Genomic DNA, 22,279 nt, shown 5'->3' on the forward strand with positions numbered 1-22,279 from the left:
CTGCCTTCAGCTCAGGTCATGATCCCAGGGTCCTAGGATCAAGCTCCTTGTCAGGTTCCCCACGCTGTGGGAAGCCTGCTTCTCCCTCTCCCACTCCCACTATTTGTGTTCCCTCTCTCGTTGTGTCTCTGTCAAGTAAATAAAATCTCAAAAAGAAAAAAAAAAGCCCAGAAAAGGAATTTTTACATCAAACAAATGCGTAGAGTTTAGGGAAATAAATTAATTGCTAATAGAACCCTGCTAATTTATTCGATTTTCTCACATGTACATTCCCTCTGTTCCCTTTCTCTGGGACACCCTCCCAACCCACTCCCTTGGATTTTCTGGTTACCGCCTGCCTCCTTGCTACAAGGGTCAGCTGTAGCACTAACGGTTCAGCATACGCTAGGATTTTCTCGGAGATATTTGTGTACTGTTTCTGGGCCCCTGGCCAGAAGGATCTCCTTAGAACCAAAAAGTTAATAATGGTCTAGAAAATACACAAACAGTGTCATGATCTATGAATTTCTAAAATGAACTCTGTGACATCATGCGAAGACCAAGGAGTGGGAAGGAAGGTATTCTGGCTTTGAGTCGGGCAGTCCCTGGTTCAAATCTCTCTTTTCCTCATTAGTACAGTGGTATCCCTGCCTGTCAAATCTCAGTTCTTCCCCCTTCCCACCTACCCGTGTAACCTTGGGCAAAGGACTGAATGTCCCTGGGCCTCAGCCTCCTCCTTGCCCTCCTGGGATAGCCGAGGACTGTAGCGAGAATAAGCGTACTCAGCCGGCTGTAGGTTCTCTGGGAAGGAGCTCCTCTCCCGCCAACCCCTGTCCTTCCAGAGCTCAAAGATCCATAACCTAAGGAATCAAAGGGAAGCCGTACAAGGACTAAAGCTTTACAAGTAAGATCTAAGGAGAATGTGAGAAGGAATGTGTTTGGTGAGAGGAGTGTTTAGTCCTGACAGAGAGCAATAAACAACTATGACCAGCCTTTGTAAGCACCCACTTCCTTGCTTGGCATTCAATACACTTTTACGTAGGGGGCGCCTGGGTGGCTTAGTGGGATAAGCCTCTGCTTTTGGCTCAGGTCATGACCCCAGGGTCCTGCGATCAAGCCCTCTCGTCAGGGCTCTCTGCTCAGCGGGGAGCCTGCTTTCCCCTCTCTCTCTGCCTGCCTCTCTGCTTACTTGTCATCTCTCTCTGTCAAATAAATAAAATATTAAAAAAAATACACTTTTACCCGGTGATCAGGCAGTACTACGAGGAACGTACGATTTAATTAATATGGAAACTGAGATTTTGTAACAGCCAAGATCATTCAGCTGAATGTGGAGATTCAAACTCGGATCCTCCCACAGGGAAGCCAGCCCCACGAGGGGCACGAGGGATACAAGGACAATGGCTATCAGCTGCTGGTATCAGGGACAGGCAGGGGCCAGAGAAGACAAAAGTGTGGAAGTCTTTGGCTAGGACTCGCTGCTTTATGTGTGGCATCTCCTGAAGACGAGGCAGACTCTACGTTCTTGGAAGGAAAATGGGCACGTGAGCACCATGCCGGGGACAGATGTCCTGGGGGCCGCACAGGCTGACCTGAGCACCGAGTCCCTCCTCACCAAAGAGCTGGCCTACAGTTGAGTCTGTCCCTCTGTTCTACATTCTTTTTTTTTTCTTTTTAAGATCTTATTTATTTATGTTAGAGACTCTCCAGCAGACTCCCTGCTGAGCATGGAGCCCGACGTGGGGCTCGATCCCATCACCCAAGATCATCAATCAAGCTGATTGAGAGTTGGATGTTCAGGGCAAGGCCCTTGGTGGTCAGCATTTTCAAGCCCCCTGGGGTCTAATTTTCATGCACTGGTCTGGGAAGCGCCACCTGCATTCGCAGCCCCTCCCCGTGGGAGCCTAGACCTCCTCACCTTGCGGAGGAGCAGTGACTGCAGCGGAATGTCACGTCCACAACCCATGTCCTCTATGGAGCAGCGCTCCCTTCTCCTATCTGGGTAACTGCGAGGCCACCCAAACAGTCTCTCCCCCAGCAGCTTTTTCTTCTGTGGAGACACAGGTCAGTCTGATACACTCCACCCCATGTTCGGACTCTCAGACAGAGACCTATCGTGTTTCTAAGCTGCACCTGGACTTCCGTTGGCCTCGAACCCTGATAGACCTTCTGAGTGTGCGGAAGCAGAGTATTCCACATAGCCCTCCCCACAAGATCACAGGGAAACACAAAGCCACATGGAGAAAGGATGGGCCACGTTTGATATTGTCCAGTGAGTGCCTCCTGGCCTCAGAAGGCTGCCACTTCCTGCAGCTCCAGCCCTCGGCTGCGCTCCACTCTGAGCAGGTGAATTCCTTTGTTGAAACTTGCACACAGTAAGGAGATGGTGTCACCAACAGCCAGAGAAGTCAAGGGTCCTGATCCATCCAGGGACAAGGTGAACAGGCAGGCTGTGGGGGGAAGAGGGAACCAGCAGCTCAGATCAAGGGCTCAGGGTCACAGGACATGAGGTCTCTGAGAAATCCATGTAAGCAAAGCATAAGCTCTGTGTCCAACCCAGGTAAGAGCCTCATCGCCTGCTCCAGAGGACTGTGCACCTGTGGGGAGGTGAAAGTCCGGGCAGCCACAAGGCTTCAACTCCAGAGAATGGCATGTGGCCCAAACAAGGTGTGTATCCCTTAAAAGCCTGTTCAGACAGCCGGGACCTCGCCTGCAAGGCCATGTGAACACACGGCCCTCAGTTCCCACCTGCCCAGAGAACAGAGCAGGGGGCCAGGGCAGAGGAAAACAGACAATGCTGATCTTCAGCTGCTGGCTTCTGGGGTCTTGCTCCCTTCAAGACAAAGGAGATTGGGACCTGAAGGGGAGTCTGTGGCCTTCCAGCTGGCCCGGTCTCCCTCTGTCCCTGTCTCCCCTGAGAACACTACAGGTGCGCAGCTGGAGGGCAGGGCAACACTTTCAGACCTTGTTCTCCCTGGTGTCAGGCTTATGAACATTGAACCTGACAGCAGCTGCTCTTCCCACCTCCCACAACTGTTCCACGGGGCAGCTGGAAAGGGCACCTGCAGCGGGCACAGCAGGGCTGTCCTCCCTAGGGAGGTATGGCTCACGAACCATAGACATGATCTCCCATCTTTTCTCTGAGTGGGCTACCCTATCCTTCCCTGCTAGGAGCTGAGTTTCTGTAACATAACTATAGGAGGGATTTGTTGTGAGATTCTTTTTTTTTTTTTTAAAGATTTTATTTATTTATTTGACAGACAGAGATCACAAGTAGGCAGAGAGGCAGGCAGAGAGAGAGGAGGAAGCAGGCTCCCTGCTGAGCATAGAGTCTGATGTGGGGCTAGATCCCAGGACCCTGGGATCATGACCTGAGCCGAAAGCAGAGGCTTTAACCCACTGAGCCACCCAGGCACCCCTGTTGTGAGATTCTTTAATTTAACACTATTCCTATGTCCAACAGAACCCCGGGTTCAGCACAAAATAGTCTGAAGGCAGTGGGGTGCTGGTAAGGCAACTTTCTGGAAGAAAAAACCAGCCACCTTTACTCATAGCATTTGCCACCTTTTGTGGTGAAAATATTCCCACTATGACCATATTAGATATTCCTGAATATTTAACAATCAGCCAGTAGCAGTGGGCTCTGGCATACTTCACTGAGGACTTGGGGGAGCTGTGTTCCCTAAAACATCTTTTTTTCTGGACCTTTGGAGTTCATGACCTGACTGGGATCTCAAACCTGACCTGTAGCATCAAGACAGGGCAGTCTGGGTAGACAGTGCTTACTCTACCTCACCCCCACCACGAGCGGAGACTCTCATTTTTAGTCCTTAAAAAATGAATTTGAAAATGACAATTCTTGTCTCCTTTGCCAGGCATTTTGAGCATCACACATTAATACCTGATGAAGAACTTTGGGTAGCAAGAACAGTAAGAACCAAATATATTTGAGTTCTCAGGAATGAGTCTGTACAATGTGGTAGTGGGGCTCACGCAGTGAGGGCCTCTAGCAGGAGGTTCAACAGAATCCTGGTATCTTAGTGTCATCTCTTAACCACTAGGGGCCTGGAGAGTGGCAGAACATGGCTGTCTTTGTATTTGCTGAGCAATGGAAAGAGAGAGTTTCAAGGATGCTTTTAGGACACCATGTGTCTTTGAGAAGCACCACCAGCAGGCTCCCTACCTCCAGTGTCTTGGTTCCAAATCTTCACTTTGCAGTCATGGGATGAGGTAGCAATTATAGGCATCGAGGCCAGCGCTCTTGGTAGAAAGACACAGGATGCAACAGTCTGGAAATGCCCCTTATATTCACATATTCTGTTTCGTGTCTGCCTTAAGTCCCACAGCTGTAGAGGAATGACATAGGTTAGCTCATACACACGTATTTCCCCAGCTTCACACATGCTGCCCTCACTGATTTCCACCCACCACCTTCTCATGATCCACCTGTGTCCCCCACTTACCTCCTCATGGAGCTACCCCTCATCTTCATCCATCCCATCCACACACCAAATCACCCACCCATCTGGTAATTATTTTAAACATCAACGATCTCAAACAACCCTGGGTAAGGGTGTGCAGGGAGGGTTGCTGCCTTCCTCATTAATGTCAGGGCCGGGGAAGTGAAAGCTCCAAGTCCTACAGCATGATGGGACAGTATGGCATTGCCTACTTTTTTTTTTTTTTTAGTTTTTTATTTATTTAAGTAATCTCTACACCCCATGTGGGGCTCAAACTCACGATCCCAAGATCAAGAGTCTCATGCTCTTCTGACTGAGCCGGCCAGGCGCCCTGGGGGTGCCTACTTTCTAGCACAGCTCGGCCTCTTGGCCTGTGGGTTCTGTGGAGACCCCATAGTTAGGAGCACCTTCTCATAAGCACACAGAGGCGCAGACCTTCTGACTGATTGCCTCCACGCTGAACCTTGGTATATGAAGATGAGACCCTCCAACAAAGGAGGTGACAATGCTGCCAATTACACTCTTGTTGACACAATCAGATCACAGCTAGAGAACAAGGTTCAGGGAGGAGAGCAAACCGAATTGTGTCCAAAATATAATGAAGTCACTGGGCACCATGTTAATTCAGGAGAACAACATCCAGAGAGGAGAGTGATCTGAACTGTATCCGAGAAATAATGAAACCACAGGACACCGCATCAGTTGTAGGGGCTGGAAATGCTTAGCTTGGGGAAGAGGTGTTACATCGATAGCCTGGGGATTCCGTGCCTCAGTGCACCACTTCCTAGAGGTGTGGTCTTGTGCAAGAGACTTCAACTTGCCATGCCTCTGTTTGCTTATCCGTAAAATGGGAATTATAATAGAACCTAATTCACGAGGTTGTTGTAAGGATTAGATGAGACAGTGCATGTAATGTGCTCAGGCCAGTGCCGAGCATGGACTGTTTGGTACAAAGGGAGCTCTAATTGTTATATTTGGACCAGATGCTCCTCTTAGCCTATATTCTACAGTGAGGAATCCGAGGTACTTTGGAGATACACTGCAATGTAATCCAAAATTAGGTGCAAGGAAAGGTATATAGGTAAGGGTTGGGATGGGCCATCGACCAACACTGGTGCCTAAGACTCCCTGAAGAGCTTGAGCCTCCTGTACCTTGACCCCAAGTACAATGGGAAGACATTTGGCTCTTCAAATAGTCCCTCCCCTCTGTAAGCTCTGCCGGAACTAGGGACATTAGCAAGCTGGTTCTGTGTTTAGCACCTTCCTATCTTAACTCTCATCCCATGCCTCTGTCTACTCTCAATTCAGAAAGCCCAAAGCTAATGGAGGTTTCTTGAGAGATGAATCCGGAGTGCAAAGGCTCACTTACAGTATGCACTCGGAATAGGCCTGAGCCATTAGCAGAGCTGGCCTGGTGGAGCCCAGGATTGGCCGGAGGTCAGAGGAAGCACTTTGCTCATCAGCAGCCGGGCCCCCAGACACCGACACTCACTCACCGTGGCTTCGCAGCCTTCCCCTCCAAAGCCGTTGCTGCAGGAGACACACTTGTGTCCATCCTCACTGACCTCGCAGTAGGTCTGAATATGCTGCTTTGCGGGAAATACGTGAGCCACCTGCAGCCCCCGGCTATCCCATAACCTGCAAGAAACGAAGCAATGAGCCTGTGATAAATGTATCGGACAGACCCACTAATGTAAACTGCAGCCCTCCGCGGCTCTGGCCAGTCAGATGGAATGTCATGGTTCACCTAAAAACAGGAGTATGAACCAGATCGACCTTGGAGACACCAAAGCTGCCAGGAAATAGCCAAACTGAATGACATCTGAGTTCTTTCTATTTTGAGACCCACTTAATAGGAATCTAGACCAAGCATCGTAACCGTACAAGTTAATTTGTTAATTTGGCCCTTTAGGATACTGCTTTCAAGGGACATGAGGATATTTCTGTGCCTGTGACTTAATTGCTTTAAAAGATAGTTATTAGGATCCAGAGGAGCCATCACCATTCCAGAATCAGATACAAAAGACTTGCAGGCCTTGGCCTACTGGGCCGCGGGGTCCACAGGGAGTGTCTTATTCCGCTTCTCGTCTCATTTTCCACCTCTTTACCTCATTCTTCCTGTTTTCTGAGTAGAACGAATCTCTTCTGAGATCCAGAGTTTCTCGTTGTGCTTTCCACTCAACAAGTCACTTCATTTGACTCTAATGACGAGGATCCGACCCCACTGGCCCAGACAAGGCTTCCCCTGAGGGCTGGGTGCTTGAGAACATCCGGCCCCCAGCAGGGGAGGAAAATGGAGCCAGGCAGGCAGCTCAAAGCGGGGGCAAGCCAATGACGGGGACTGAGCTCAGATTGAATGTGTTCACACTGGGGGCGGGGGGGGGGGGCAAGGGTGGGGTCAGAGTCAGCTGCTTCAGAACCATCCAGGACAGGGGCTCTTTCCTGGCCTGACTTCCTGCCATTCAGCCTCTACCCAGACAGTCCAGGGATCCACGCCAGAGACCCCAGCCCCAGCAAGGGGCAAAGGGGCAAAAGGCCCTGGGAAGGCACAGCAGTGTGGAAAAGCAGAGGGAAAAGGGAGTCATATAAGCTTGGGAATCACAAACCTTCACCAGAAACACCTTCATGGCTGCTCAGTAAGCCCACCTGATGGTTTTATCTTCAGAAGTCTGTAGTACATATGGTTCTTGGGGGACCCAGCACAGGTGAGTGACCTGGAAAAAGCAAAATTTTCAAAACTTCTCCATACCAAGTCGCTCTTCTATGGCAACTCCTGTAAACCGTGCTAAATGGTGTCTCTCCACTTCTCAAGGACGCTGACTCGTACACTCGACTTGGAAGGAGGCTGTGTTTTCGTTTTTTTAAGATTTTATTTATTTATTTGACAGGCAGAGATCACAAGCAGGTAGAGAGGCAGGCGGTGGGGGGTGGGGAAGCAGGCTCCCTGCTGAGCAGAGAGCCCGATGCGGGGCTTGATCCCAGGACCCTGAGATCATGACCTGAGCCGAAGGCAGAGGCTTTAACCCACTGAGCCACCCAGGCGCCCCAGGCTGTGTTTTGCAGATGCCCCCCACTCATGCTCTACTGGACGTCCCTGAATCAGCAGCAGCAATGGTAGTGGCCGGGCCAGTGGTGAGTACCAGAATGCATGCGGGCACCCCCACTCGTGGTGGAGATCTGCTAGTGACTGGCAGCCACAGAAAGCAGCACCCCCCCCCACCCCGTTCTATGGTGGGACCACTGAAACCCTAGTCTAAGGCCTCACAAGGTTCAGGATGCATTCTTTCTTTCTTTTCATCCCTATGACCCCCTGCTGGACAGACATGAAACAGTTTTCAAAATAACCCAAGGAGACACAATTTTCTTCTAGCAACCTCCACAAATATGGAGGGCATAGAGTGAGCATACCATACCCTGCCAGGGACAGTTGTGTTCAAAACTGGAAAAGATGACCACGAATGATAGTTAATGACCACTGAAGGAACACCTATCATGTCAAATCATGATATAAATGAAGACACTGACACTCTAAGTGACTTTCTCAGAGTAACTCAGCTAAAATGTGATGGCTCTTGGGGCGCCTGGCTGGTTCAGTTGATAGAACATGTGACTATTGATCTCAGGATTGTGAGTTCAAGCCCCATGTTGGGTATAGAGATTATTTTTTAAAAAAAAGTAATGGGGGCGCCCAGCTGGCTCTGTTGTTAAGGGTCTGCCTTCAGCTCAGGTCATGATCCTAGGGTCCTGGAATTGAGCCCTGCATCAGGCTCCCTGCTCTGCAGGAAGCCTGCCGTCTCCCTTTCCCACTCCCCCTGCTGTGTTCCCTCTCTCACTGTGTCTCTCTCTGTCAAATAAATAAATCAAATATCTATTTTTTAAAGTGATAAATCCATAATTTGAAACCAGGTATGACTGACCTCAAAGGCTGTGGAGTTTATCTACCAGCCTACTCCCAGAAAACATTGGTCTTCATAAACACAGCAAATTATACATAAAGCAAAGGGTCCTGCTTGTTTCTCTGCACATCAGCTATGAGATCCTGGAGGACAAGGATGGTGTCTTAGGCCACTAACCCTGCTCCTAGCACAGCAGATATGGAAAAACACATTTTGAAGGAATAAATGAACACACCACTTAAAATTCCAGTATGAACTAGAAGAGGTATTCTCTGGAGCAGAAGACTTTATTTATTTATTTATTTTACGATTTTGTATATTTATTTGTCAGAGAGAGAGAGACTGAGGACAAGCAAGGGAGCGGCACGCAGCGGAAGAAGAAGACCTCCCACTGAGCAAAAAGTTGGATGTGGGACTCAATTCCAGGACCTTGGGATCATGACCCGAGCAGAAGGCAGATGCTTAACCACTTGAGCCATCCAGGCGTCCCTGAAGCAGAAAACTTTAAAGAGATCACCCAGCCTGATAACCCTGAGAGGCCAGAGTCTGACAGAGTTCAGGGTGAGTAGTAATGAGGCGTCAAGCCTCTACTGCCCCATGTATCTCCTGATCTCTCTCACAGGCTCTTTGCCTCACCACATGCTCCCCTCTGCTGTCCCACTCTCTACCAACTTTGAGTTCCTACCAGGTTCCTGGAGATGGAAGCTCTATCCATACACTGTCCAGTCCCAACGTCCCATAGGAGCAGGGTGTTGTCCCGGGAGCCAGTGCACAGCTGTGACGAGTCTGGGGGAACAAGAGAAAGATGGTCCATGAGATGGGCCTGGTATGGGGCTTTTCAGAAAGTACAACGAGAGGGCGCCTGGGTGGCTCAGTTGGTTGAGTGTCTGACCCTTGGTTTTGACTCAGGTCATGAGCTCAGGGTGGTGAGATGGAGCCCTGAGTTGGGCTCCATGCTCAGTGGGGAGTCTGCTTCTCTTCTCCCTCTCCCATTGCTCTCCCCTCCACATCCGCTCACACACTCTCTCTCTAAAAATAATCAATCTTGGGGCACCTGGGTGGCTCAGTGGGTTAAAGCCTCTGCCTTAAGCTCAGGTCATGATCCCAGAGTCCTGGGATCGAGCCCCGCATCCGGCTCTCTGCTTAGCAGGGGGCCTGCTCCCCCATTCTCTGACTGCCTCTCTGTCTACTTGTGATCTCTGTCAAATAAATAAATAAAATCTTTTTAAAAATAAATTTCAAAAAATAATCAATCTTAATTAAAAAAAAAAAAATAAAAGAGGTGCCTGGTGGCTCAGTTAGGCATCTGCCTTCGGCTCAGGTCATGATCCCAGGATCCTGGGATAGAGTCCCATATCCAAGTCCTTGCTCAGTGGGGAGCCTGCTTCTCCCTCTGCCTGCCACTCCCCCTGCTTGTATTCTCTCTCTCTGATAAATAAATAAATTTTAAAAAAAGAAAAGAAAGAAAGAAAATACAACAGTGTTGGGTAGAGCTCTCTTTGACTTTACCTGGACTCACAGCCAATCCAGTGACCACCATGGCATGGCCAGAGAACTGTTGCCTTGGCTGGGCGGGGCCACGCAGGTCCCACATCCTGGCTGTCCTGTCTCGAGAGGCGCTAAAGAACAGGCTGGATCCGTGAATACAGGCTATCTGCTCAAGAGAGAAAAAAGCCCGGGTGTGCTTGTTTGATTGGACTTGGAAATGGGCAACAGGCCCGGGGCTGCAGGTGTCAGAGCCTGAGGCTCTCCCCCGGCCCTGTTGGGGTGGGAATGCACTGCATGTGGGCATCAGTACCCTGCCCTGCGCTGGGAGCTGTGCAGGTGACGGAGTCAGTTCTTGAGGTGGATTTCAGGGAGGGGAGTTGTAGAGACCAGCATTCGCTATCATCTTGGCTGGAAACTTACTCTGCCCCGTAATGCTTTTTTAACAAATTAATTATTTAACTGTTGTTGGCTTTTTAAAAAATTCCCCAACTAGACTAGAAGGTTCCTGAATATAGGGATTTTTTCAATTTATTTATTTATAAATGAATTATTATATATTATTATATACATCATATATCATTATTATATATAATAAATTAGTGAATAAATGTTATCATAAATGAATATTTATTATATAAATGAATAAATGTTATCATTTCTTATTTTCTAGCTACAGTAAACACACAGGCTGCCTTCAGCACCTGTCCCCGTTGAGTCAGGATGGCAGGGAGAATTCTTTATTTACCACCTGAGCTATTGAGGGCTCAGTGACAAAATAAAAATCATGTCTAATATGTCTCTAGCAATAGCTAAGGGAATGGTTCACTCTGCTTTTCCTTTACCGCATCAGATGAAGCCCTTGCATTTTCTTAAGACTGAATATCCAATCACTCTAACTTCCTTCCACAATAATGATCATTTGAGAATTACCTTCGTGACCTCTCGTTCATGTCCTCTGAACCTTTTCACCACATCCCCGCTCTTCCAGTTATAGGCCACCACTGTCTGTGGAGAGTCATTAGAGTCATTAGAATCTCTGTAATATTTTAAGTGACTTTTTATTTAACTAAAACAAGCCTTTACTTCATTATCTACCTAATGTCTCTCTCTCTCTGTCAAGGGTCTTGCATTAGGGCTTTATTTTGTAACCCTTATCCTGTCCCCTACACTGACTTTCTTTTCTTCCTCCTGACTAGTGCTCTGTCTCTCTCCAAGGCAATGGGCCACTGCTCTGAGCCTCATTGATGGGTTCAGGAGGACACTCCCCAAGGGGAACAGACTCAGCCTGAAGGTTCTGGTTGTCTACATGGGATTAGCGTTTTCCCTCCTAATTGTATTGTTCTTCTTTTTTTGTGTATTTAAAAAATTTGTCATCTTAAAAAAAAAAATTGTCAGGTGCCTGTGTGGCACAGTCAGTTAGGCGTCCGACTCTTGGTTTTGGCTCAGGTCGTGATCTCATGGCTCATGGGACTGGGCCCCACAGTGGGCCCCGAGCTCAGCAGGGAGTCTGATTCTCCCTCTGCCTCTCCTCCTCCCCCCAACCCCTGCTCTCTCTCTAAAATAAGTAAAATAAATTAAAAAAAAAATCCACGAAATACAGTATGAAAATGAGAGGAATTAAAAGAATTAACATTTCTGCTTCCAGTGTCCCAGCTGCGGGTCCTGTGATCGATGCAAATATGGGAGGGGAAGCAATCAGATGCAGCTGGTACTGGGAGAAGGACAGAAACACAAAAGAGAGAAATCATAATGTTCACCACTGTTGAAATTTTGACAAAAGAGCAGCATAAAAAAGACTAGAAGTCTCCTTTTTTAAAATCTATCTATCTATTTATTTATTTAATTTATTTGAGAGGGGGAGAGAGAGAGCACACAAGCAAGGGTGGGGGCAAAAGGAGAGGGGGAGAGAATCTCAAGCAGGCTCCAGCTCTCCACTAAGCGTGAAGCCTGATGCGGGGCTCGATCTTACCACCCTAAGATCACAAACTGAGCTGAAATCAAGGGTTGGTTAGGGTTAAGCAATCCTAGAGTTAAGCAAGTGCTTCACCGACTGAGCCACCAAGACACCCCAAGGAAGTCTCCTTTTGTTAACAACTAGTTCCTGTGTCTGTGTGTGGGTATGAAAATGGCTTGGTCAGAATAATACTTGTCAATTATAAGAAGCATGTGGGCGGTCTGGCACATCACTGAAGATCTTACCACCGAAGCCTCACAGCTTCCCTGGAAGGCTGGCATTCTCATCCCCATTCCATGGATGTGGAGACTGAGGCTCACGAGCAGTAAATGACTTGCCCAGAGGAACAGGAAGAGGCAGAGCAGGGACTTAGAGCCAGCCTTCCTTAGTCTAAAGCCTATGGTTTTACACTACTCAACCTTGTTGCCAGAAATGCAGAACCAGCATTTCCTTCCCCAACATCTTCCCTTCTCCACAGTCAGCTGGTTCCCTGGGAAGCACAGCAAACCCCACCTTATCTTTTCCTCCAGAGACACACAGGTCTGAGTTCAGAGCAGCAACGACAGAGACACTATCTGCGTGGGCTGGGCCATACTCCAGACAAGCTTTAGTTTGAATTCTCTCCTCTATAATCCCGTCAGGCCTGCTGAAGAGAGGATGGCAAATGAGAGGCCCCGGGGTACTGAGTGCAGTGGGGTAAGGGGAAGACGGGGATGGCTATGGGAGAGGCCAGGCGGAGGAGAAATCTGGGCAAGGAGTACAGAAGGGCGACCCACGGCCATTGCCAGAAATGGATTATCAATGCTGAGCATGCTCAGAACAGCCGAAGGACTAGAATCCAATAAAGGGGAATCCTGAAGCCAAGAAGCCAGGAGTCTTTGCTCACCTGGAGCTTATTCCCAAAGATACCAGGCCAGGCATCCCAAAGATGCCAGGCCCCTCTCTGTGGGGCTGAGGACACTAGCTAATCAGCTGCTTCTCACCCAAAAGAAAACAGACCGAACTATTCAAGGAAGGTCATCAGGAATCGCTCTGGGCCTTCTCTTTCTTTAGTAGAGAGTTTTAATGTGACATGATAAAACTTAGGATCCCAGGGTCAGATGGCCATACCTGTATTTGTAAGTGCTGTGTTTGAGTTTGCTTTGCAGTTTCCCCATCGCTGCACGGAACCTACACAAAACCTTGTGAGAAGGAGCTCGTTTCAGATGCAGCTGAGCAGTGGCATCCCCTGTGATTGCTGGAAGTTGTCTGTCCCTGCTTAGTGAAAAGAATACATACTGTTAATGTCGTTAGGCATGACAATGGGAGTCTGGTGACCTAAAAATAAAGCCTATTTTATTTATTTATTTGACAAAGAGCGAGAGAGCACAAGCAGGGGGAGTGGAGGAGGGAGAGGGAAAAGCAGGCTCCCTGCTCAGGCAGGGCTCCATCCCAGGACCCTGAGATCCCGACCTGAGCCGAAGGCAGATGCTCAACTGACTGAGCCACCCAGGCCCTACAAGCCTTTTTTAAAGACTAATCCATTGTACTCATTTGCTTTTCCTCTTTTCTTTGACTCTTCCCATGGCCCTGGGAATGTACCCTCCCATAAAGCATTAGCAGATCAAGAAAAGCAAAAACAAAACTAATTTTAAAACTATAGAGAGGTTTCTTGGGGTGCCTGTGTGGAGTGGCTGCTTTAATAAGTAGAGAATCTCCTTTTTGGACAACAAAAATGTTCTGGAACTAGACAGTGGACATTGTCTATGTACTAAATAAGAGTAAGTTTTATGTTATATGTATTCTACCACAACAAATACTAGGAATATGTATTTGAAACTAAGAAATAATTTTTACCAGTATAGCTTCTTGGAAAGGAAGAGCCTTAGTTATTCCTAGCTTGCTCATTTTTTTTTTTTTTAATAATTTCATGTGACACTTTTTTAAATCAGTGTGCCAGGTCATGGGGTTATTCTGTAGTAACAATGAGCTAAAGGGGCACCTGGTTGGCTCAGTCCATAGATTATGCAATTCTTGATCTCAGGGTCATGAGTTCAAGCCCTATGTTGGGTATAGAGTCTACTCTAAAAAAAAAAAAGAGAGAGAGAGAGAGAGAGACGTGAGAGCTGATACAGGTAATGATCTATCCAGTACTAAACCAGTGTGGATTCCTGAGACCCTTTCAAGAAGTCTGCCTCTCCCTCTGCCTCTCCTCCCTGTGCCCCCAACTGGTGCACGCATGCGTGCGCTCGCGCGCGCGCGCGTTCTCTCTCTCTCTCTCTCTCTCTCTCTCTCTCTCGTGTGTGTGTGTGTGTGTGTGTGTGTGTGTGTGTGTATTCTCAGATAAATAAATCTTAAAAAAAATAATTATTATTTTGGGAGGTAGAAGGGGTAGAGGGAGAGAAAGAATCTTTTTCAAAAAATATTTTATTTATTTGAGAGAGAGAGAATGCGAGAGAGAGCATGGGGGGTGGGAGGATGGTGGGGAGGAGGAAGAGGGAGAAACTGACTCCCTGCAGATAGGAGGTGGAGGCGGGGCTTGATGCCAGGACCCTGAGATCATGACCTAAGCCGAAGGCAGACACTTAACCAACCGAACCACCCAAACTCCCAGAGAGAGAGAGAGAGAGTCCTAAGCAGGCTCCAAATTCAGCACAGAGCCAGACACGGGGCTCAATCTCACAACCCTGGTATCATGACTGAGCTGAAATCAAGAGTCGAATGCTTAACTGTCTGAGCCACCCAGGCGCCCCAGGAAAGAGCCAGCCCGGCTCTACAGGAATGACCAGAATGGTCTACAGGAACAACAGCAGGGAAAACTCCCAAATATTCTCAGTGATACCATGAAAAGACAGTTTTCCAGAAGAATTTCAGCGTACATTTTGAAAAGCTGCCAGAACCGATCTCCGGACAAGACAGGTAGCCGTACAGAAGCACAGTGCAGTGACAAGAACGGTGTGTCGGGGGCACCAAGAGCCCTGGGCTCCAGCCCCAACTCTCCCTCATCCCACTGTGTGTCCTTGGGTTCCTCCATTCCCTGCTCTACACCTCAGCTTCCCCATCTGTAAATGACACCAGACTAAATACTTTTTAACAGACTGTGTATTCCATGAGAGGAAGGAGTCTATCATATCATACTCATCTTTGTACCTCGGTGGCTTGCACAATATGGCAAAAATATTTCTTGTTAAGTAGTGTGAATCTAAGGCCCCTTCCAGTTTAGACATTCTAAAATTCTCTATAATAAGTATATGATATGCTGCCAGAAAAAATTCCAGGATAATTTTCAAAACTCTTGGGATGTTGTACTGCTTATAGACAGATGGAGGTTGCTGGGCTGCCTATCTGTAAGCATAGCCCATTTTTCAACATTACCATCAAACTAAGGACAGGTGCCATCCATAGATCTAGGTCACCAAAAACAGCAGATGCTATAAATGGACTGGCTTTACTTAACACTGATTGGATTCTTAGCTGATATCTTCAGACAGCCGCCATATTTCCCATCTGAAGAGCACTCACAGGACGCTCTAAGCAAAAGATAACTTTTAGAATTATTTACCCCCAAACCAATAGGATCTTCTGGTGAGCTGCCATATTTAACGCTTTGTAATGTTTATCCTTTGGAAAATGGTTCAGGCAGCAACTTCCTAATCTCTGTAATTACTGAAAAGACGCTTAAATTAATCTCTTCTCTGAGCATATGTCTGCACTGAAAGAGATTCACAAGGTAAATAAAGACCTTGTTAAATGAAAGAGATTGTTAAGTGTAGCTTTCCCTCACAAAGAAAGAAATATCTTACAAAATTCCAAGGTCATATAACTGGCACATTTCCAACACTTAGGGAAAGTATACCATAATGTTAATTATACATCTATTTTTATTTTCACTTATTTAAGTAAGTTCTACACCGAACATGGGGCTTGAACTTAGGACCCCAAGATCAAGAGTCACACAATCTACCTACTGAGCCAGTGAGGTGCCTAGATATATCTATTTTTTTATGATATACAAAGTAAGAGGGCATGTGGCTGGCTTGGTCATTAGAGCATGTGACTCTTAATATTGGGGTTATGAGTTTGAGCCCCACATTTGGTGTAGAGATTATTAAAAAGAAAATTTTTTAAGATTTTATTTATTTATTTGACAGAGAGAGATTTAGCGAGAGAGGGGACATAAGCAGGGGGAATGGGAGAGGAAGAAACAGGCTTCCTGCCGAGCAGGAAGCCCAACACAGAGCAGGAAGCCCAACACGGGGGCTGGATCCCAGGACCCTGGGATTGTGACCTGAGCCAAAGGTAGATGCTTAATGACTAAGCCACCCAGGTGCCCCTTGAAAAGAAAATCTTTAAAAATGTGTGTGTGTGTGTGTGTGTGTGTGTGTGTGTGTAAGTATAGGTATATATATGTGCTACTTTATTTTTTTAGATTTTTTTTTTTTTTAATTTGAGTGAGAGGGCCTGTGTGCATGAGCTGGGGGGAGGGGCAGAGGGAGAGGGAGAAACAGACTCCCCATCGAACAGGGAGCCCCAATGGCAAAGTGGGGCTCGATCCCAGGATGCTAGGATCATGACCCCAGCTGAAGGCAAATGCTTAACCCACTGAGCCACCCAGGCACCCTATTATTATTATTTTTAAGGATTTTATTTTAAGTAATCTCTATACCCAGTGTGAGACTCAAACTTACAAAACCAAGATCAAGGGTCACACGCTCCACCAACTGAGCCAGCCAGGCGCCTCCAAAGTAGGATATATTTAAATACTTAAATATATCATTAAACATTTTTATTTTACTTAAAGTGCTTCTGTTCAAAAATTTTCAGAGCTGACTGCTACTGTTTTTCTGCGAAAAAGCCAATGTCACCTGCTTAAAATAGTACTTCAGTAAGTATGAATCACAGAATTTGAGATGGAAGAGCTTTTCAAAATCATCACTATTAAACCCTTAATTCAAAGATCTGAAGAACCAGGGCAGAAACATTATCTGTTCAGAATTCTAACTAGGTACATCTCTTGACTTCTGGTCTAGAGTTTCCCTTATAAACATCTCCAAAGAAGAAACAGTTTTACTGCATTTTAACAAATCTATTTTAAAAACTTGAATAAATAAATTCTAATCACCAACTGACAGTGTAGCTTATTCTAAAACTGAAGAGCAATACAGAAGAGTCAGGTAGGGTTGCCTGGGTGGCTCAGTGGGTTAAAGCCTCTGACTCATCTATGTAAAATGGAATAATATCTCTCACTGGCTTCTGGAAGGATTAAAGATAGCATGTACCAAGGATTATTCTAAATGCTTTATATTTATTAACTCTTTTGATTTATTCCACAAGCCTCTGAGCTAGATGCTGTTATTGTCTTTGTTTTGCAGATGAGAAAAGTGAGGTGCAGAGAGGTCACATAACTTGCCCGAATTTACAAATAAGTTGCAAATAAGTGGCAAGAAGAGCTTGCTCTCCATCAGCATAGTATACTGCATCTCTGCAAAAGCTTGTGCACAGACAGCCCTCAGCTGCACCTGGCCATTGGCATGAGTGACAGCAACTGAAAGGAGCAATTTCTGCCAACTTGACCCTTAATACCATGGTTAACATACACATATTAAACATACATAACAAATATACACAGACAATATTTACAAATGGGTTTATGAGTCTGAAGGACATGAAGTTGAAGCCAATTATGTCTCCTGCCCAGAGTGATTGATCACACGAAGGCTAAGAATTCATTAAGTTGGGACGCCTGGGTGGCTCAGTTGGTTGGATGACTGCCTTCGGCTCAGGTCATGATCCCGGAGTCCTGGGATCGAGTCTCGCATCGGGCTCCCAGCTCCACGGGGAGTCTGCTTCTCTCTCTGACCTTCTCCTCGCTCATGTTCTCTCTCACTGTCTCTCTCTCAAATAAATTAATAAAATCTTAAAAAAAATTCATTAAGTTATACATTATATACCAAGGCAATTTAAAATCTCAACAACAAAGTATACATACTGGGATAATGTTCATATAGTTGTTATTTCTTTTTTTTTTTTAAAGATTTTATTTATTATTTGACAGAGAGAGAGACAGCAAGAGAGGGAACACAAGCAGGGGGAGTGGGAGAGGGAGGAGCAGGCCTCCCGCTGAGCAGGGAACCTGATGCGGGGCTCCATCCCAGGACCCTGGAATCACAACTTGAGCCGAAGCCACCCAGGGGCCCCTATAGTTGTGATTTCTTATGAGTAATCTAAGCAGTGAAATTCTACTCAGTTATCTTCCACTGTTTATACTATGAACATGTAATCTACTTTCGAGGAGGGACAGGGTCTTATTCATTTTTGTATCTGAGCTTAAAGCATAGTCTGGGACAATGAATGCAAGGCAAATATCTGTGGAATGAATGAATGGATGGTATATTAAGGTAAAGAGTCTGTTTGGCAAGAAGGCTTTTTTTTCTTTTAATGTAGGCTCCAGGGATGCCTGAGTAGCTTAGTAGGATTTAGCATAGGACTCTTGGTTTTAGCTTAAGTCCTGATCTCAGGGTTGTGAGACTGAGACCAAGTGGGGCCCCAGGGGTCTGGCTTGGTACCCAGCATGGAGTCTGCTTGTCCCTCTCCCTCTGCTCCTTGCACCCCTCCCCTCCCCACTCATGTTCTCTCTCAACAACAAACAAACAAGTCTTTAAAAAATAAAAATAAGGTAGGCTCCATGCCCAACCTGGGGCTTGACCTCAAGCTACCGTGAGCTCAAGGAGTTACATGCTCTGCTGACTGAGCCAGCCAGGCGCCCTGTAAGCTTTTGAAGGGCCCAACAACATAAGGGTCCTTCAAAATTGCCCAACAACAGATCATTCAGGGAACAGTTACCTGGGTTGTCCCAAATTTCAGGTCAGGAAAGGCTGGAGAGGGCTTAGAAAAGCCGTAGACTCAGTTATGGCTCTGGAATATCCTTGTTGGTTCCAGAAGAAACCTGGCCTAAATCTGAATCCCAAGACCCATTTCTGCCCGAATTTGCTTTCCATACACCGTAAGATACCCCACGGTCACCTTAAACATAACTCAGAGGATCCTCTTTTAACTCTCCAGTGCAGTATTCCTCGAAATACTCCAGCATAAACCCAACTGTTATTCTCCGCGAAGAAAGTGGGACTCGGAGGGTTGTGACTTGCCAAAGATCACACGAGGCAGAGCTAGAGTACCAGACCTCATTTCCCTAGACTCCTGGTCCAATCAGTGTTCACGTACATGCTGATTGCATATCGCCCTCCCTCCCCGCAAATCTTCTGCGCACAAGGCATCACACCCAACGTTTAGATACAAACAAAGCCGCACTGCAAGCACTGGAAGATGTTCTGATTCGACACTCTAATGGTGCAGATGGGGAAACTGAGGCTCAGAGTCTCCCAGGGAATCAGCACGAGGTCAGAACTTCCCAGGTTGCCCCAAGCTGGGGGACAGCCTGTGTAGTTTTTCCTTCCAGGCTCTTAGATCACAGACGTCCCCCGTCCTATCCATGTGGACTACCAAACCTTATTTTCTATATGGGAGAGGGGACGGGGGAGGCGGGGTGCGGCGCAGTTCACCCAAGACCGGGCTGGGACGAGGGTTGGGGGCGGGGGGGGGAGTAGGTGTGGCACCACCCAACCCAAGGCCAGCCCTCGATCGAACTCCGCGCTTTGACCAGGTGCGCGGCTGCAGGTGCGCGAGGGCTCCCACCCCTCCGCCCGCCCCCCAACTCCCCACCTGCACCCCTTACCCCCCACCTTGTGCTCCATACCCACCGGCGGGCTGGCGGGGCCGGGAGCTGAGGCCGGCGGGGGCGCAGAGTGGAGGGCGTCCGCAGCCACCACGCACCACAGCCTCCCGCGCCTCCGCCCCTAGCAACGAGGCGCGCGTCGCTAGGGCAGGAGTCCTCGCGAAAAGCCTCCGGACGCTCTCCCCGCCCCCGAACCCCAGTTCCGTTCGCGGGACGACTCCCGGAGGCCGGGCCCAGAGCGCCCAGCTCTGTTTTCTGACGGGATTGATGCGGTGGTGAGGTTCCAGAGAAGGGGACGGTTGTGCCCCCAGACCGTGCCCCCCAGGGGAATCTATGTAATGCAAGAAAAGCGGTACCACCGTAATAGTCGCGGAGGAAGTACTGAATAAATGTCATATTTTAAATAATTATTCGCTCAGATGGAGTAATGTTATATTACTTTGGAGTTTTCTGTGATTCAACCTCGTGATGCCTCTTTTGGACACTTCCCCAAGTCCACACCCACCACCACCCACCCACACCCCGGCGCCCCAGTCTCTCCCTTCCTCCTTCCTCCCTCCCTCCCTTTTTCTTTCTTTCTTTCTCTCCTCTTCTTCTCTCCTTCTTTCTTTCTTTCATCAGACTGTTACAGCCCAGGACCACAGCAGAGAACCCTCAATACCTTCATGATATCCAATGGGAAGACGGTCCCAGAAACCAACAGCAGCTGCGGGTACATTGCTTCCAGACTAAAGTCTACTCATTTCTGTATTCCTAGTGAACAGGGTTTGGTGTAGAGTAAGGGTTTGTTGAATGTTGAATGAGGAAATGAATGAATGAATGAATGGGATCTGAGCCAACATTTCTCTTGCACCTAGAAGGGACCTGCTGCTGCCTGTCTGATCTCCCACCAAAACTGCCTTCAGTGAAGACTTGTGGAGTTTCTGAAAACTGGGTGCCTGTGGGAACAGGAATAGGGTTGGTAAGAGAAAATTACCTTCACAGAATATTAGGGCTGGCTACTTGGTCTGTCTTCCCATGCAAAGAGGCAAAATCCTCACAGCATTCCTGATGGGGGTTCCTTTAGCTCCTGTTGATCTCCCTCGTTGATGACTCACTCATTACTTTCTGAGTCAGTGTCCTGTTGTTTCTGACAGGAGCTGGGATCTACCCCCCACACAAGACTGATCTTAGTTCAGAGCTGAGGGCTCACCCTACTAGCTTAATCTCTTTTGCCTACAATAACCTGACAACATTCAACCAGGGGAGAGTGATTGTTTTGCCCTGAGACACTGGGCTAGGCTCAGTGCAGTTACAGATTTGACTTGTCTGATCCCTGCCCTCAAGATTTCCCAGCTCCGAGGATGCAGCTCTTACGGAAGATGCTTTAGGCTTAAGGCACCTGAGACTCCCAAACTGGTATCACTAGCCAGACTTCTCCTTACACCTGTATATCCACCTGCTTTCTGTCCATCTCCACCTGGCTGTGACTCATACTGAAAATATCATCTTTGTCCCCAAACCTGTTCTTCCTCTTTTCCCTCTGAATGCTGGGCACTCACCAGTCACCCATGCCAAGGATCTTGGAGTCATCTGTAACTTTATCCTCTCTTCCTTGTTTCAGAACAAACCCCAAGACTTTTTAATTCTGCCCCTGAAATATCCTTTAAAAAAAAAAATCTGGGGCGCCTGGGTGGCTCAGTGGGTTAAGCCGCTGCCTTCGGCTCGGGTCATGATCTCAGGGTCCTGGGATCGAGCCCCGCATCGGGCTCTCTGCTCAGCAGGGAGCCTGCTTCCTCCTCTCTCTCTGCCTGCCTCTACCTGCCTGTAATCTCTGCCTGTCAAATAAATGAATAAAATCTTTAAAAAAAAAAAATCTGTCCACTTCTCTCTACCCACCATCTTGGTTCAGGCCAACATCATGCCAGAGTGTGATGGCCATGAGCTCTCTGTAGCTTTTCTCGTCTCATAACTTATTTTGACCAACAGAATGTGGTGGAAGTGACATTGTCTACTTCCGAGTTTAAGCCACAAAGAGGTTTGTAATCTCTTCTCTCTTCTTCTTGGAACACTGCCACCATGGGAAGAAACATGTCTCATCTGTTTAAGACACAGAGCCCACCCAATAGCTAACACCACATGGCAGACATGTGAGTGAGAATATCTTAACCATCCAGTCCTAAATGAGCCATCAGATGACTGCAAACACACAAGTAACCATCAGAATAGCCCACCCGAACCCAGCCCAATTGGCAACCCACAGAATTGTGAGCAAAGAAACAGCTTCATTTTAATCCACTAAGCTTTGGAGGTGGTTTATTATGGACCACAGATAACTGATATTCAAGATAAAATCCAAATTCCTTCCCTAGGTCAGTAAGACTTGGTCTTTATCTCTTTAGCCCATCTTCCCCCTTTGGCTCCCCACACTCTAGGTTTCAATGGTCTAAACTACTTGGAGCTTCTTGGATCCCCTTCTGTTGCCCTTGAATCCTTGTGCATAGTGTTTCCTCTGCCCAGGGCATCTCCCCTACATTCCCACACCTGCATGTCTAACTATTAACCACAGCTTAGAGGCCATCTCCCCCTCTACCTTCAGGTCTTCCCTAACTCGGTGTGATTTTCCATTTACTGGTTTCGCTCACTTGACTTTGAGCCCCATAAGGGCAGTGACCGAGTCTTACTTACACCCGTGTCTATTGCTGGTGTCTAACACAGGGTCTAGCCCAGCACTCCAATAGAACTTTCTGGGATGATGGAATGTTCTACGTCTGCACTGTCTGTAGATGAGCTGACCCCAAGTCACATGGGG

The 22,279-nt window shown here is 47.5% G+C and overlaps 1 protein-coding gene across 4 annotated transcripts; it reads right to left on the reverse strand.

The window, feature by feature from the left end:
* Nucleotides 1–2,219: 2,219 nt before the first annotated feature.
* On the reverse strand, nt 2,220–19,612 carry WDR31 (WD repeat domain 31). Of its 4 annotated transcripts, none has more exons than XM_045081735.1 (10): nt 19,514–19,612; nt 12,888–13,034; nt 12,291–12,423; nt 10,754–10,828; nt 9,845–9,989; nt 9,021–9,121; nt 7,086–7,153; nt 5,936–6,077; nt 4,163–4,325; nt 2,220–2,429 (listed from the first exon to the last, which is right to left on the reverse strand). In XM_045081735.1, the coding sequence occupies exons 2-10, from the start codon at nt 12,932–12,934 to the stop codon at nt 2,269–2,271; spliced, it is 1,035 nt and encodes a 344-aa protein (XP_044937670.1). In that variant the 5' UTR covers nt 12,935–13,034; nt 19,514–19,612; the 3' UTR covers nt 2,220–2,268. The 4 variants fall into 4 exon arrangements, with proteins under 4 accessions (XP_044937670.1, XP_044937671.1, XP_044937669.1 ...); XM_045081736.1 differs by having other exon boundaries at nt 12,291–12,420; nt 12,888–13,031; nt 19,514–19,596; XM_045081734.1 differs by having other exon boundaries at nt 12,888–13,031; nt 19,514–19,596.
* Between the last annotated feature and the right edge of the window lie 2,667 nt (nt 19,613–22,279).

The sequence above is a fragment of the Mustela putorius genome, unplaced genomic scaffold (assembly GCF_011764305.1).
Source record: "Mustela putorius furo isolate JIRA1106 unplaced genomic scaffold, ASM1176430v1.1 tig00000580_pilon_pilon_pilon, whole genome shotgun sequence".
NCBI classification, from domain to species: Eukaryota; Metazoa; Chordata; class Mammalia; order Carnivora; family Mustelidae; genus Mustela; species Mustela putorius.